General features: G+C 35.6%; 2 protein-coding genes across 2 annotated transcripts; both read left to right on the top strand.

The window, feature by feature from the left end:
* The first annotated feature begins 12,926 nt into the window (after nt 1–12,926).
* On the top strand, nt 12,927–13,394 carry LOC141649250 (protein FAR1-RELATED SEQUENCE 2-like). Its single transcript, XM_074457945.1, has one exon. The coding sequence runs from the start codon at nt 12,927–12,929 to the stop codon at nt 13,392–13,394; it is 468 nt and encodes a 155-aa protein (XP_074314046.1).
* Nucleotides 13,395–13,486: 92 nt separating this feature from the next.
* LOC141649249 (protein FAR-RED IMPAIRED RESPONSE 1-like) lies at nt 13,487–14,992 on the top strand. The gene is made up of 3 exons (XM_074457944.1): nt 13,487–13,917; nt 13,963–14,054; nt 14,385–14,992. The coding sequence occupies exons 1-3, from the start codon at nt 13,487–13,489 to the stop codon at nt 14,990–14,992; spliced, it is 1,131 nt and encodes a 376-aa protein (XP_074314045.1).
* The last annotated feature ends 3,089 nt before the right edge of the window (nt 14,993–18,081 follow it).

Genomic DNA, 18,081 nt, shown 5'->3' with positions numbered 1-18,081 from the left:
AGTAGGCAACACATCCTCCCCATGCCAAATCCACCTTGTATAACTTTTGTCAATACCATTACATAAGAGGTGACTTTTCAATTCTACAAAGATCTACATACTCATTATTTCCACATTTAACACATGGACAAAAAATCTCCACATTCTCTCGCATTATTGATAGCATGACTAACAAAATCCTCTACCCCTTTCCTATATATAGGATCCAACCGATCAACCAACATCCATTCGCGATCCATATTCCTAATCTGCATAATTAACAATCCACCTTGGTTATTTTGAGGATTCACTTTGCAAAAGTATACGATATTATTGTACGATTCGGGACGAGTAATTAAAAAATCGACTTACCTAAACAAACTACATACTTAACATCGTCTACCCCATAACTAACAATCCACTAAAGACCCAAATACATACTGCAAGTATAATCAGGATCCCAAATTTGTTTCTTATTCTACCTTTCACTCACTCAACCTCCGTCCCGCCTCTACACCCAACAGAGTCAGAGATTACTAACTAAACACAACGATTGTAGACATAGTATAGAATAAAAAAAACAACCTAATTCACACTGTTACATTTGTTATTCGTTATTAAGCAAGCAAATCAAAATCTTACAATATTAACCAGAATGCATGCGATAAATAGGTATTAGGAAAAACCCCCAATTTGATTATCAAAACAACAATTTATTATGAGCCCATAATTCATTATTCAAACAAAACTGGAAATAGAACAAATAAAATAACACAATACAGTAAAACAATCAAATTAACCCTAAATTAAAAACATTAAGAAGAAAAATACCTAATCTGAGATGATGGTAAGACGATGATCTTGCCGCCGACAATACGCCTGATGATGGTTGCTGATGAAGACGATGAAGAATAATGACGGAGTGATCAATGAATGAATGAATATATGAATGAATGGAGAACGAAGGTGGAGTGATTAATTAGGTTAGGTTTTTATTATTAAGGAAACAAAATGACAGAATAAGCTAAGTAGGAGGTGCATGCGATGGGGGGATTAATTATATTAGATTAGGGGAATTTGTGGAGGCAGTTTTTTTGCGCGCAAAATGGAAATTGGGTTAACATCAGACTTATGTAAGGCCGATGTAATTGTCCACTAAATAGACATGGGTTCTATTAGAAACGACATGTCCATTAAGGTCAGAAATAATGGGCATGGGTTTAAAAACACACCCGATGTACATAGCTTTATATGAACATCGGTTTTTTGAAAAAATATGATGTGCATAATTATTACATCAGATTTTTAAAAAATCAGATGTCCACCCACTGATGTCCTTGACAGGTTTTGTAGTAGTGAAAAAACATGTAACTGTAACACAGAAAGACTGTCATTGTATCAACTAAATAAGTAACTTCAAGACCTAATAATAAGTGTAACTTTAACAAGCAAAAGTGTAATTCTAACAACCAAAAGTGTGATTTCAGAACTATATAACTGTAATGATAAAAAGTGTAATTCTAACAACAAAAACTGTAATTTTAACAACCAAAAGTGTAATTTCAGCAATATATAACTGTAATGATAAAAAATGTAATTCTAACAACAAAAAGTGTAATTTTAACAACCAAAAGTGTAATTTCAGCAATATATAACGGTAATGATAAAAAGTGTAATTCTAACAACAAAAAGTGTAATTTTAACAACCAAAAGTGTAATTTCAGCAATATATAACTGTAATGATAAAAAGTGTAATTCTAACAACAAAAAGTGTAATTTTAAAAACCAAAAGTGTAATTTCAAAGAATATGTCAAGAGAATGTAATCGTAAATACGAAAGACTCATCATTTCAAAGACACACAAAAGTGTAATTTTTGTAGAGAAAAGTGTAATTTCATCTGATTGCAGATATATCAAAAAAATGTGTTGATCTATTTTGCCATAATCAAAAAAATGTGCAAATATATAAAATTCAAAATGTATGAAACTACAATTAAACTACAAAAAATGGCAACTAATAATAATTAAAACTATTGCACATAATAACAAAACAATACAAAATAAACTAACACTACAAAGTGAGTAATTAGTAAGAATGAATAATCAAAATAAATGAACATAAAAGCATAAAATGGCAAAAGACCATTACATTGAAAAACGAAATGGTTGATGAACATAATTGAAATGATTGACGAACATAAATCAAATTTCAAAAGGGTAAAACAATGGGTATGAAAATATGATAAACAATCTGGGTAAAATAAATTAATATGAACATAACAATGGGCAATAATCGAAAAAATATAAAATAAATAAATTACCTTATAAGACAACAATGGCAATGGCAAGATGTAAATAATAATACACAAAACTATAAAAACCAAGAAAATGATTACCTTGATAAGCGAAAATGGCGAAAATGGAGAATAACGAGTTTCTTTAGTGAGAAGACAACAATGGCAAGTGGTAACTGAATGAAGAAAACGGAGAAGACAATAAAGTTCCTGTTTTATTGAAAATTTGGGGGAAGTTTATTTTGATCAAGGTTTAATTATGAGGGTGGTTTGAGTTTGAAAAAATGAGTGAAATGAGAAAGAGGGGGAAGGAAAAGTAACGTGTTTGACGGTTGATTGACAAGCCTGCATGCATGCTACTTACCCTATGATTGTAGGAGGAGAGAGGTAATTAAGATAGTCAATAAAATAATAGACTTAGTGGGTTTTCCATCTTAATCTCAACCATCCATATGCAACATCCAAGGGTATACAATGAGACTTATGGACTCACACTTACTATAAGGACTTATATGATCCTTATACTATATATATATATATATATATATATATATATATATATATATATATATATATATATATATATATATATATAATAGAATCGGGATCCCGTACGAACCAAATTATTGTGCGAACCGTACGAACTAGTACTAACAGCCAGATTATCAAAGCCCAATCAGTAAAAATAAAGGGCCCAAACCCTTTTATCTATCCCATATCTCTCATTTCCCACAACATAACTCAGCCACAACTCAGTACTCACTAAACACACACCACCAACTACACCACCGTCCACCACCACTGATGCTGCCGAGATGGCCGCCTCACTGACATTGGAGCTCCGACAACGACCTCGCCGGCGCAACACCCTGACTTTGTTGTCCCCGGTTGTTTCGTGCCTTCCTCCACACTCCTAAATCGTCTTCAACCCCAAATTTTCTCGGTTTCTCCTACCCCAATAACTACCTGCTGCCGCTGCTCGCCGGCGTGCATCCACACAACAACCGGCGATCATTTCCGACTCCCCTGCACTTCTTACTTGCATATTAATTGCAAAGTACCTCGACCATTTTCCTCGTCGTCTCTTCTTCGACAAAGTATAGGATGGTTGTTAGATGTGGGATTCCGGCGAGAAGTACTTCAATTACTTCGCCAGCGCAATCCGTTTTCTTAAATTTTACTTCGTTTGTTTTAGATTTAGCCATTGTGTGGTGCACAATGGCTGTTGTGTGGTTATTGTGTGGTGCGTCGACCAAGGCAAATCATTTTAACATCAAAAGAGTAGGGGGATTGTGTTTATGGTTTTTGCAGGGTGGAATAATGCAATGAGGTTGGCGGGAGGCTGGTGTGGTGGTTTCTTTGACAAGGAGAGAGACGGGAGGATGACGGTGGTGAGGATTTGCTTGGAGTAGGGTGATTCTTTTTCAGATCTTGTACTTTACATGTCGAATTTGCTAAATAAAGAGGTGGTTTCGTGTTCTATGGTGAATGTCGTGGCTTATGGTGACGTTGGGAAGTTGAAGTAGGATAATAATGGTGGCTGCTGATATCGCCGACAATTTCTGAGATGGCCGATGACATCGCCGGCGCTGTTTGTGGTGGCTGGTGATGTCGCCGGTGTTGTCTGGGGTGGTGGCGGTAGTGGTGTGGTGTTAGTTGGGATCAGATTGGTAATGATGGTGATGGTGGTGGTGTTGGGTGGGGCTGATGATGGTTGTGGTGGTAGGTGTCACTAGTGTGACAGTGGGTTTGGTGGATACACAAAATACTAGGCCGGATACGTACGGTATTGCTACCGGATACATACGGTATTACTACCAGATACGCATGATAATGTTGTTGTTGTTGGTGGTGATGGTGATGGGGGTGGGGGCAGTGGTGATGGGGGCAGTGCTGATGGCGGTGGGGGTGGTGGCGGTAGGTGGTGGTGGGCTGTGGTAGTATGGTAGAAGGGTGGATACACAAAATACCACCCTAGATACACACGATATTAATACGAGATACATGTGTATCCGGCAGTATAACCATGTGTATCTGATATTAATATGATGCGTATCCGGAAGTATAAGCTTGTGTATCCAGAAATATTATAATGTGTATCTGCCTTTAATGTCATGTGTATCCGTAAAAAATATAAAATGTATCCGTTAAAAAATTAGTTTAAAAAAGTGTAAAAGTGTAAAAGTGCATCTATAATTTTAGTGTTGAAAAATTTGTATTTACATATGTAATAAAATGTATCTAATAAGAAGTGTATGTAGTAAAGAAATAAAGTGTATCTGGAAAAAAAAAAGGTCAAAATAAGCTAGTTCGTACGGTTAGACAAGTTAAGGCGATTCAGACTACAACCCGCCTATATATATATATATATATATATATATATATATATATATATATATATATATATAGAGAGAGAGAGAGAGAGAGAGAGAGAGAGAGAGAGAGAGAGAGAGAGAGAGAGAGAGAGAGAGAGAGAGAGTGAAGATCTAATGAGTCCATTACATCCTTTGAGTCCTTAAGTCCTTATAAGGACCTTTAGATGGACAACATCTAAAGTTGAGATTGTTTACAAAATATAGGCCAAAAAAAAAGGAAAAGCTTAGATAGGAGAGAGGAGAACATTTCCTGATAATTGTTCTTCCCAATTGTTGTACTGACGGACAAATGATATATCCTCTGTACTATGTTTACACTCCCAACTTACTTCCTTTCTTGACACACTTCTTCTCCACTTCTTCATCCATTTTCTGTCTACTATTCTTCTCTCTAAACATGGGTTTTTTCTATTGAACGCGCAAAATTCAGCTAAAATTCTTTCTAAAACTTGCAAATCATCACTGCCATGCAGATAATAGACGACTTCAATGGTATTTCTTCATTTTATTTATTGTTTTCAGTCACCTTTTAATATTTTCAGTTGAATAAAATGGATGAAGGTCATGGTATAATCTGCATGTCATGGTATTTGTTCATTTTAGTTATTATTTACAGCCACCATTTTCATATTTTCAGTTGAATCTTTGTGACTTTGTTCATTACTTTTCAAAATTGATGCTGGGTTTTAAATGAATTTTAGATTTCAGTTTTGAGTATCGATTTTTGATTGTTATAGTTTTCAACGCAGTGTGCTAAACAAGTTAGCATTCTGACAACATTTACACTTACGTTGAACATTTACACTTTCAGACCATCACATTTACACTGCCCTTATCTTAACATTTACATTTACACTGACACTTGCAATTGTTTTAAAGTTTACCTTCACCATTTTCACATGAAGATTGTACAAATAATATCATTGTTGCTTTTTTGAAATTGCTCCAGTTTTGATTGTTCCAGTTTTCAGTTCTGATTATTTTTCAAGATCAAAATTGTAAGTATTAGACTATGTAAATTAAAGGACATCACAATCAGAAATTCAAATGTGACATCATTTAAAAAATTGATAATTGCTCATTTGCACTTCACATCTATTGACATTTACACTGATATTGCTCATTTACACTTTTACACCATCACGCTTACACTACATTTCTGATAACATTTACACTTACACTTTTGGACGTTTACATTTACATTTACACTTTGGGGACATCACACTTACACTACATTTCTGATGACATTTACACTTACACTGCCCTTATCTTAACATTTACATTTACACTGGCACTTGCAATTGATTTAAAGTTTACCTTCACCATTTTCACATGAAGATTGTACAAATAATATCATTGTTGCTTTTTTAGAAATTGTTCCAGTTTTGATTGTTCCAGTTTTCAGTTCTGATTATTTTTCAATATCAAAATTGTAAGTATTAGACTATGCAAATTAAAGGACATCACAATCAGAAATTCAAATGTGACATCATTTAAAAAATTGATAATTGCTCATTTACACTTCACACCTATTGACATTTACACTGATATTGCTCATTTACACTTTTACACCGTTACTTTTACACTACATTTCTGATGACATTTACACTTACACTTTTGGACGTTTACATTTACATTTACACATTGGGGACATCATAATTTGGACATTTACACATCCACGTATCACACTTACAACACATATATGGAACATTTACACTTGCATTTGACATTTACACTTTTAGAACATCACACTTACACTACATTTCTGATGACATTTACACTTACACTTTTGGACGTTTATATTTACACTTACACTTTGGGGACATAACAATTGGACATTTACACATCCACGTATCACACTTACACATCATATATGGAACATTTACACTTGCATTTGACATTTACACATTGATTCCCTTTACATTTACACTTTGCTTCGCTTTACATTTACATTTACACTTCATATCTGATGACATTTATACTTACACTTCGTAGCTGTTACATTTACACTACTTTTTTTTACATTTACACTCTGTGAACTGTATTAACAAGTCCTATTTACAGATTCACTTAACAAAAATGGAGTGCAGCCTGACAGGCATGAATTGTGCAGGGAAGTTGAAAAGAGGTTTACACCGTACATCGGGCAGGAGTTTGGGGGGATTGAGGACGCGGTAACATTTTATAAGATATACGTCATTGCTTGTGGGTTTGATGTGCGTAGGTACACAACGAAAAAATGGCGTGGCAGAGAGATAAAGTCAAAGCTTGTCGTTTGCAATCGAGAAGGTTTCGCTCGCAAGGCGCCGAGTAAAGATCAGAGTGACGGACTAGTTGGGGAGAATTCACAGAGGATATTCAGAGTCACTAGAGTGGGGTGTAAAGCGAGGATAAAACTATATATGAAGAATGGTCTTCTATTAAGTGACCGATTCCACGAGGGTCACAATCACGAGCTTATCTCACTTAAGGATAGAGAGTTACAGAAATTTTCGCGCAACATAACATATTATCACAAGATGATAATCGTTTCGAACTCAAGGGTTAGTAATATATCATCACTGTCAATACTAATTCAATAAATCCATTCACGTTATATATATATATATATATATATATATATATATATATATATATATATATATATATATATATATATATATATATATATATATATATATATATATATATAGATTTGGGATCCTATGAGAACCATCAAGATAATGAGAACCACTCATAACCCTTAGATTTAGATGAATTGGACGGATGAGATAAACTCATCAACCCCATCAAACATACGCAGCCCCCAACCCCTGTATCTCAAATCATTTTACAATTTTCCTTTATTACTCATCCATCTTTCTCTTCGCAGATCACAGTATCAGACTCAACCAATTTTTCATCTCCGTTCGATTATCAAGATTTCTCATGACGATCAACCACCATTGCTATGATTTTTGAGCTCATTACTCGGCCATCTTCAAGCTTGTTTCCTTCTTCGCCTTCTCTGATTTCATCTACAGTTCTCTTCATTTAGGTAATTTCGTATTTCCCCTTTTTCGTCAATTCTCATAATGTTCATGCTTCAAATTAGTTCATTAGGTTTTGCATTCCTGATTTGTTCTGCTTTTTTTTGTTTAGTAAACCTATTAATCGTTTACCTGTTGATTAGTAAACCTATTAATCGATTCAATTTAGTAAGTAGTTAATCATTGATCTATCTTCTTGGCCCTTTGATCATCATATTTTCGATATTCTCACATTCGCTTATTAAATTAGGATTGAACTCATTCATCACTGTTCACACAACAAGAATTATCGCTCCTCTAATTCACACAACAATGAGATAATAATCCAGAAACCATCCAAGTTCAAGGGATTGTTGACATTTGCGATGACGAATGCAATTCTTGAACTAAACAAACATGGTTAGGACATTATTCCTCATATTTAAATATTGTCCTTTCGTTGCTGCGTTCTAGTTACTTTCTTTGATTGAGGGTATTATTTTGAAACAGCCAAAATGAAATGATGGTCATTCTTCTGGGGACCGAGGGAGCACGTTGTCTCATAGTATGATTTAGTTTAGCAAAGTCAATTGTAGGTTGAGTCTATGCTTGTTTTATTCATGTCAGTGTTCATTGCTTTTGTCTATGTAGTCTTAAGACTCTTAACTCTTGAGGTTAAGCATTATTCATGAGCATGACTTGAGATTTTATATATTATTCAAAGCTCAAAAGAAACTCCACTTGAAGGCCGAGAAGAAATCAGTAGATGAGTAGGTGATGAAGATATTTAAATAGTTGACCAAGAACTTTGTAAACTTAGAACTTTCTTTATTCATCCATTTGCATACAATTTATCTTAGTTATTTACTAAGTTGAATAGGATTTGCTAGTTAATTTACTGCATCAATTTCACCTATAGAAAAAAAAAATAGTATGTACAGTTGTGGTCTCTATCTTCATATATGCATTTTAACCGAGTCTTATGGACTCGAGAAATTCCTTCTTCTTTGGCTCACATGATGATATGTACTCCAGAAAAGTAGCAAAGTTAGTATCCTTATAGCGTCTTGGATTGTCTTTGCTAATAAGTTTAGATGATGGTTGTATCATACGTTCGAAGGGAAGACTGTGTAGAGAAGCTAGTGTAACACGTGTTCTCTCTGGATTCACTAATACTCTGTGTAGCACACTCCTATATCTTCCATTGCTAAATATCTGTAGAAAAAATATGCCAAGGACTTATGTTAGTTTACTGCATCATTGTAGCTCTTATGTATACTGTATGTTTTTTACTCTTTTATATAATGTCTCTGCCTGTAGCAAAATTCTTGTATATTTTCAGGGAATAGAAATAATTTTTGTTTTAGTTTCAGCACAATGAATGATTATGAGGGTATTCTGATTACATTTATAGATTAGATTCAAGCATCTTTGTTGTGTGTTCAAGGGATTGTTGACATTTGCGATGACGAATGCAATTCTTGAACTAAACAAAAATGGTTAGGTCAGTTATAATAATACTATTTTTAGAGTTCCATAGGTGCAATTTTATCCATCATTTTAGTCATACTTCTCTTTATAAGGTGTATATGTGTGCTCTTCCCTCGCTTCGATATTCTTTTATCCAAGTTTTAGATCCTGATGTAAACATATTGCTGCTTTTTAGAATCATCTTTCCTATAACAAAGTCATGTGTACTACTTGTATGATTTTTTGGTTATCAACTATTAAATAATTAGCTTTATAGAGTAGTTTTTTTAAGACATGTTATTTTCGTGAAATAAGATTATATGTGCATGAAATATGGTTCTATTTGCATAAAATAAAGTTCTATGTGCATGAAATAAGTGTTAAATGGGCATGAAATAAAATTATATGTGCATGAAATAAGGTTCAATGTGCATGAGATAAGGTTCTATGTGCATTAAAAAGTTCTTCAGTTGCATCAAGTGATTATATTATGATACTAATTACTGTTGGTTAAGGACGTTAATTTTATATGTACATTAAATAAGGTTCTATGTGCATGAAATAAGGCTCTATGTGCATTAAGAAGTTCTTCAGTTGCATCAGTTGGTTATATTATGATACTAATTAGTGTTGGTTAAGGATGTTAATTTTATATGGTCATGAAATAAGATTATATGTGCATGAAATACGGTTCTATGTGCATTAAAAGTTCTTCAGTTGCATCAGTTAGTTATAATGTGATACTAATTATTATTGGTTAAGAATGTTAATTTTCTATGGCATGAAATAAGGTATTATGTGTATGAAATAAGGTTCTATGTTCATGAAATAAGGGAAATGACTATGGAGGAGATTTAATGTATTTACCGGCCTTTTTATGTAGTTACAACGCATTTTAGTGTATACATTACATATCTTACTAATATGTGAGAAATATTTCAGGGTACTTATGTCAGTTATTTCGTACTCGTATTTGTTTAACATATTTCAAAGGCTATTAGCTCAATGGTAGAGCAATGTGCAAATTTGCACAAAGGTATGGGTTCGAGTCCCATATAGCATGTTAAATCACAAATCCAATGATAGGAACATGTCATGATGCAAGCAATACAATACAATTATTTAGGAGGCTATAATCATATTCGGAGAAAGGCGCGCAAACCTTGATCGAACTCAAGCGAGCAGCAACAATGGCAATGAGCTCGTGAAATAGCTTTGCAATTATTAGAAGTTCAATACAAGCATTTCAAAGACTAGCATATAAACCAAAACTATTACCATACATGCCATACTTGAATTAAATGGGATTACCAATTACACTATTTTTCATTCTTAAGAATAAAAGAAAGATTTGGTATTTCATGGCCAATATGGGAGTCGAACCCACATCTTGTGCATTGCACAATGCTCTCCCATTTGAGCTAATTGGCTTTCAAAATAAGTAACATGCAGAAGAAAGAAGAGCTTAAGCTTGAGTTTGAGGACTATTTCATCAGAAACGCATGTATTTTACTCGAAAAGCAACTAGCTCATAGCTACTGCCAAGGAAACGGAGCAGTGCGGATGAAAATTATATCAATCAATGACATCAAGAAAGTGATAGCAAAATATTTTGGATTCTTGTTTTACATATGAAGCACGTAGGAAAGCCAAGGTATTCCTTTCAGACTCCAAATAATAGTGATAGTTATATGGGGAAGGGTTTATGTGGTTAGACCATCCACAACCATGAGATGATTGCAATTACACTGGCATAAGCCTGCCTTATTCCGCTTGATTACTTTTCAACATTTTTTAAGTAGCTGCAAAAGAGTCGAGTTAATACGAAACCACTCTAATTGCAAATGAATTAAATGATTAAAAAACTTTCGAAGTCACGACTTAAAACGACTCAAATGACCAGGGGAAGTTAAATTGCAAGAAGGGATAGAGCAAGTAATAAAAGGGACATAAGGCGTTGGTATGAAACTGAAACAAGACCAGAAATAAGAGTCGTACAAGTCCTGGTGAGATATGAGCAAGGGTTTCTCACTCGATCAAGTAAAGTATATGTTATGCAGTGAACCATGTGCGACCACCCAAATTCATAATGTATTCCTCAACAAAGAATTATTGGGCCAATAGGTTAGTCTCGATGTAAGAAGCACCTCAAATAAGTTTCTGAGATACGACACGTAATTCCTTGGATTTCAAAAGGGAGAAAAGACATTCATGAAATGTAGTCAGGATCATTAAATAAATAAGACGTTGTTACCTGTGGTGAGTTTTGCAAGGAAAACACATACCAAAAGAACTGAAAAGATTTTCCATGATCCCAAATCTGTAATATCTGCATTTAATTTCAGTCATACCACATCGATTACATACGCATTCCAAGCATCTTGTTACTGAAAACTTGAGACCTCTTCGTATTTATCATCTCGTGAGATACCGAATCCCCCGATGCTCCTATTTGTCTCAGTATCAGGCATTTATCTTATCCAGAAATGAAACCTTTTAAATCCAGCTTCTTCTACACAATCCCTTATCTCAGGCAAGGACCATCTGCAATTCAAGAACGATAAAATGAACTTAAGGTCTAGAGTATTGACCAACTCAAATCATAATTCAACGGTATAACAGTGCCGAATAATAGTTATGGTTATATTCATACAGTAAGCCTATAACTTGTCGCAAATGGACGACAGTTTCAGCATTCAGTATTTACGGAACAACTAAAGAATAGTGAGTCTATGACTCAACAAAATTGTTACATTGCTATGATGTAACCCCAAATAATAATTATGAATCAAACTAAAACAATCTTCTTGTGATAGTTTTTAAGTTTTTAACCAAACTAGCATAGTAGCAAAGTACTCCGTAAGTAAGTAAATGGCTGAAAATCCCATGAATTTTGATAAAGCTGAGTGCTAAAATTTGGCATATCAGGAGACATATCCAATCTAAACAAGTGTGAAGGTGATAATCACAACAGCCAACCAAATTATATTTGAGTAATTAAGATAAGTATGTTTAAGAAAACGGCTCCGTCTTTCAAGGTAAGCTCTAATAACTGGCCATGTCCCTAAGAAAATCAATGATAAAAGCATACAAAAAAGCCTAATATACTGCTAATTCGGTTAAACAGATTTACTGATATTTCAGTCAAAGTAATTCAAAATTGTACTAATTATGAACCCTAATTTACTGTTATTCCAATCAAACTAATTCAACAATACATCAATTTAGGTTAAAATCGAATCAATCAAAGAAATTTTACATAAAATCATTGTGCTATATATTGATATAATTAACATGGAAATTATATCCTCTAATTACAAAATTGAATAAATTTAAACATGAAACTTACCTTCGTCAATGGCGGTGAAGGAGGAGTATGACGATGGTCACTGACACCGAAGAAGGAGAAGCGCAGTGGTCGATGACAGTGAAGAAGGAGAAACGCGGTGGTCGACAATGGAGAAGATGAAGAAGTGCGGTGATCGAATGAGGAGAACGAGAGAGAGAGAGAAGATAGAGGATTGTATGGTTTGTAAATTGTAACGATGGAGAGCGTTTAAAATATTATGATCCCGACAAATCTCTGTTATTGTAATTATGTCTAATCCAGCGGTCCTTAGTTGTTTTAGAGGTTCTCATGGTTCTCATCATACTATTGGTTCTCACCGGATCCGACCCTATATATATATATATATATATATATATATATATATATATATATATATATATATATATATATATATATATATATATATATATATATATATATATATCATATCTCGTTATTGATTGATTGAAAATGAAAATAGAAGCAACAAAGTCCTACAAAATCTGCAAAGAACAGGTGAATGGATTCGAAAACATTAGAGCAAGTTTAAATGATTTTAAGAACTTCCATAGGGATGTTAAATGTTTCATTCACGAACGTGATGGTCAGTTGTTCGTAGACCATTTTAAGGAAATGATTGAAACAAGAATAGGTTTCTACTTTGACTACGATCTTGACGATGATGGCAGCCTACGTAGGGCTATATGGGCGGACGGTACTGCCCAAGATAATTACAAGATTTTTGGTGATGCGGTGTCATTCGACCCAACTTACTCCACAAATAAGTATTCTATGGTATTCACACCATTCACAGGTGTGGATCACCATAAACGATCAGTGATGTTCTGTGGGGCTCTAATTGCAAGGGAAGATTATGAGTCATTTAATTGGGTTTTCAGCCGGTTTTTACAAGCAATGGGGGGTAAGGAACGTACTTGATTACAGATCAGGACCCAGGTATTATCAAATCCGTCCCTCTTGTTTTCAAGACAGCACGCCATCGATTCTGTATGTGGCATATAATGAACAAAATGCCCAGTAAGTTTGGTGTCTCTAGGAGTGATTATAATGACTTCATGTGTAAACTTAATGAAATTGTATGGGACGATGAGCTTGAAGCAGCAGAATTCGATGCTATCTGGGAGCAAATTATTGAAGAGCATGGTGTTGGTGCCAATGATTGGTTTGCGGATACGTATGCTATAAGGGGACAGTGGGTCATGGCGCATTGCAGAGACTTGAAGATGGCGTCTATTATGAGGACGACTCAAAGGTCAGAGAGCGAAAATAACTTTTTTAAGAGGTTTGAGCATAAGTCAGGAACATTGGTTGAGTTTTGGATGTGTTTTGAGAGCGCTATGGACCAACAAAGACATACACAAAAGCAGCTTGACAACAGTGATAAGCACTCGTCCGCAAAGACGTCAACACATCTAGCGTTAGAGAGTCATGCTGCAAAGGTGTACACCTATTAGGAAGAGGTCATCTACTCAATTGATACATGTAGAACCGGAGGTTTCACTGAGAGAGGCGAGCTAGAGGTAACTACTGTCAAAGATTCGTCCAGGGGGGAGAATTTTGAAGTTGCATATAGTCCAGGTAATTTAATTTACACTTTCCATATAAGATTTACACTTTTCATAATATGACATTTACACTTTTCATATCATCACATTTACACTTTCTATAACATAACATTTACACTTTCCATAATATGACATTTACACTTTCCATGATATGACATTTATACTTTCCATGATATGACATTTACACTTTCCATGATATGACATTTACACTTTCCATAATATGACATTTACACTTACATGATAGCCTTAACTGATGACCCAGGTACACGTAAAGCAAGCTGCAGTTGTACGATGTTTGAAAGAACCTGCATCCAATGCCGCCATATAATATGGATTTTTTCAGCAAATGGGATGAAGACTATACCAGACGATTATGTTGTAAATAGATGGACGAAAGAGTATCTCCGATTAAGGATGTTCAATTGTAATGGTGAAGGGACAGACAACATGGAAGTCATCGATGAAAAACAAATTGCAATGTCAATAATGTGGTCAAAGGTTCATCAGGCTGTAGGGATCCTTCGAGGCAAAGGTGTGACTAATGTTGAAAGCTTTTCCGCTATAATTAGGGGATTTAAGGACAAGCCGTCACCATTAGGGGAAGTGTTGAACAAAAATCAACAAACGGAGAAATTTCTGAATTGTACGGCCAGTGAGGTAGTGACGATATTGCCACCAAAGAATTCGAATAACAAGGGTAGCGGAAAAAGAATGTTGTCAGCCAAAACAAAAGCACTGACGTTGGCTAGAAAACCCAAACGCATGAGTAAGAATTGCAAGAGAATGACAAATCACGACAAGAGAAACCGCCCTAACTACTTCTCAGCACACACACACCATTGTGCGAGGGGTCTTCTGACCCAGAAGAGGATGAAGGAGAGGAGGAGGAAGAGCTGGAATCAGAACAAGAATAGACGTCACAGCAGTGATAATGTAGCTTTTGTATTTTGAATGTGTAACTTTAAACTTTGATGTGCTATAACTGGAACGAGGGATTAAGAATTGGTCTCATGGCAGCGTCTGTGGACAAGGCCCTCGGGAACTGCGTCCGCGGGATCCACACTAGGCATAATCGACTCGAGGTTCTTTCGAATCGAATTAAGACAAATTAGAGTCGCCACCAAGTTTTTTGGGAACTTGGAACCGTTCAAGTCAACTTTACACCTTTCATCGAAAAGCATAAAGCCAATCGACTACGAGTGATTAAAGATAAAGACTTGTACCCTATATCACTCGATTTGAATGACTCTCGTAATCCAATGGTATTTAGACGGATCCACAAACCATAGATCTTGAGTAAGGGGTGAGGGTACGTGTTGGGAAGCCCATAAGGACACCCAACCCCGCCCGTCAATAACGGCCTCTACTAAGTCAAGTGTCGGATTTCAAACAAGGTCATAGCTACTACGATGTATGATATGCAAACGTTGTTTTAACCCTATCATGTGACAACAATTTCTATGTCGTTTTAGATGCAACTAAACTAACTTTGTCAAAGTTGTAATTTAGCATGTGGGTTGATTGATCTAGCAACATTCAAACGAAACAAACAAGGCTTGATGGGGAATGGGGGAGCCGTTGGGATCTACCTATTACAAACCAGGCATTTCATGCCGACACAACAACAAATTAAAGATACAACTCGATCTAAATACAAAGCTATACACACGACGCAATACACGGCCATTTGGCCTAGAAAACCGTGCACAAGAGGGGTGACTCACGGCCTACATGACACACGGCCTTGGGTCACTCCTCGTGATGTGTGCTTTTGCTCAATCTCATCGAATTAGACATAGGGCCACGCGCCAAAGCATGCATTAGCATAAATCGGGCCATGTTGTATTAAACAACATGCGATTTACTACGCTCTCACTTGCATTGGAGCACAACCGTCCAACCAAACAAGACTAAGGTTTTTAGAAATCATTTGACTCGATAAAGGAAAACTAATTACAAACAAATTACAAAACGCGACTCAAAAAAAACATAAATTAATTACAAGCGACAAGACAAACAAAGAACGAACGATGCAAAAACAAACGAAATAGGAAAGGCCAAAGGCCACGGCCAAATCACGGCCCAAACCAAACAAGGCTACCCTAAGTCCTAGGTTAGGTTCATTAGTTAGATCAATTGATTGCGGAATGAGCTCGAAACAAATTAGAAAACTAGTTAGAAACGACGTTGATCGATTGGAAGGATGTCGCGCGAAGGTGTATTCTACACGGCCTACAAGGGGTCAAATTAGGTCAAGTTTACTAATTAAGTTAACTCATCGAGTGTTAATAAGAAGGTGCTAATCACGCACTCTTATACTAGCGAGAAAATTAGGTGAAAGAGAGAGATGCGTTCATTAAGTTACAGAATTGTTAATCGATTTTTAAAGCTATGTCGATGTACCCTAATGTGTCTAATTAGGTTATCAAATTGGTCTAATGTCATTTAAACGAGTTATATGTTAACAAACAGAGGTTATACTAACATGTGATGGATCCTAGGGTATGTCGAATTGGCCGAAACAACAAGGAGGTCAAAAGCGAAGAGCGAAGTTAGAAATTCGTTTTATTTATGCCCTACCTTGAACACGAGGATATGTAAATGAGACGGGGGTGTACGACCGACTGAAGTAGCGGTTTATTTTCCCATCTCAAGTCAACGCGGGTGTTCATGGTGGTACTTTAACTCATACTCGGACTAAACTAGTTTCATAGTTAATTAAACAATCGATAAACAAAAAACGATAAACGAATAAAACAAACTATAAAAGAACAAGCATAAAAAATGAAATAAAAAAAGGAGAAAGAAGAGGATTTGATGCACCCTCAACCTACATGTATCGTTGACACCGGCTTGGGTTGTAATCGATGGTAGATTTTATCTCGAGAGGCCGTCGTCGACGAAGAAATAAAGCAACACGCGTTTTTTGACAAATCTGGACAGCAACTTTCAAACGATGATATCTCCCTCGTTTCACGACGAAAATTCGATTTAAAAGATGTTTTGAAAACTAGAAAGAGAGGAGAACAGGGATCTTAAAGCAACCCCTGCTCGTTTTGGGTTATTGGGCACGAAAAACGAGCACAAACAGACCTGGACAGACAAGAATAAATCACAAAACAGAGTGTATAACACTCTGTTTTTTCGAGGGATTTCGTGTACTCTCAAGGGCAATTTGGCTCGTAAATCTTTGTCTAATGTGTAGATGGATGTTATGTGGTTAATTAGGAACAAGAAAATCGAGTTTTGATGGAGGTTTGATGGAGGAACGAATTGTTTTTCGAGGAGGACACACAAACAGTTCAGTTTGTATGTCGGTTTTGTTTAGGGTTTTTGGGAGGCAATTAGGGTTTGTTTCTGAGGTTTAAAGCTTGTGGGTGATGGTAGGATGTATGGAGAACTTAGAGGAGTGAATGTATGGTGAAGGGGTGGTATTTATAAGGAGTTAAAGTAGGGTAAAAGAGAGGGAGAGGCAGTCGGGCCTGCTCACGCATAGCTGCTGTCCAGCAGCTTTTGTGAGGGTTTGAGAGGGGTTTTCTTGGTGATTAAGCTAGGGTAATATGGGTAGGATACTAGGGTATGGGTTAGGGTTAATGGGTACGGGTTTTGGTGGTATTTGGAGCGGATTTTGGGCTCGGGATTCATCACGCAAAACAGGGGGGCTGTTTGTATGCGCGGGCTGGTTGGGGGGTGTTTGGGGTGGAATTTGGGCCGTGGTTATGGGAGTTCGAACAAGGGTGGATGGGTAGAGGCTTAGGTTGGTTAGTGTACTCGATATTCGTGCCAACTCGTAAAGAAAACGGGCCCAAAAACCGAGCTAAAATCGAGCTCAAAAACATGCTTTTAAAACGAGTTTTCTTCGCTTTTAAAATCGATTTTTCAAATCAATTAACACATTAAAATAAATGATTTTTTAAATCAAATATATTCATAAAATGATTTTTCAAATCAACTATTTATTTTATTTTCAATAAAATAAACTTTGGGAAAATAAATTCAAAATAAAATAAAATAAATTGAATTCACCTCCAAAAAACCAT

Source organism: Silene latifolia, chromosome 3 (assembly GCF_048544455.1).
Source record: "Silene latifolia isolate original U9 population chromosome 3, ASM4854445v1, whole genome shotgun sequence".
In the NCBI taxonomy this organism is placed as follows: domain Eukaryota; kingdom Viridiplantae; phylum Streptophyta; class Magnoliopsida; order Caryophyllales; family Caryophyllaceae; genus Silene; species Silene latifolia.
Note: the sequence above shows the minus strand (reverse complement) of the source record. Positions and strands in the feature narration are given on the sequence as shown.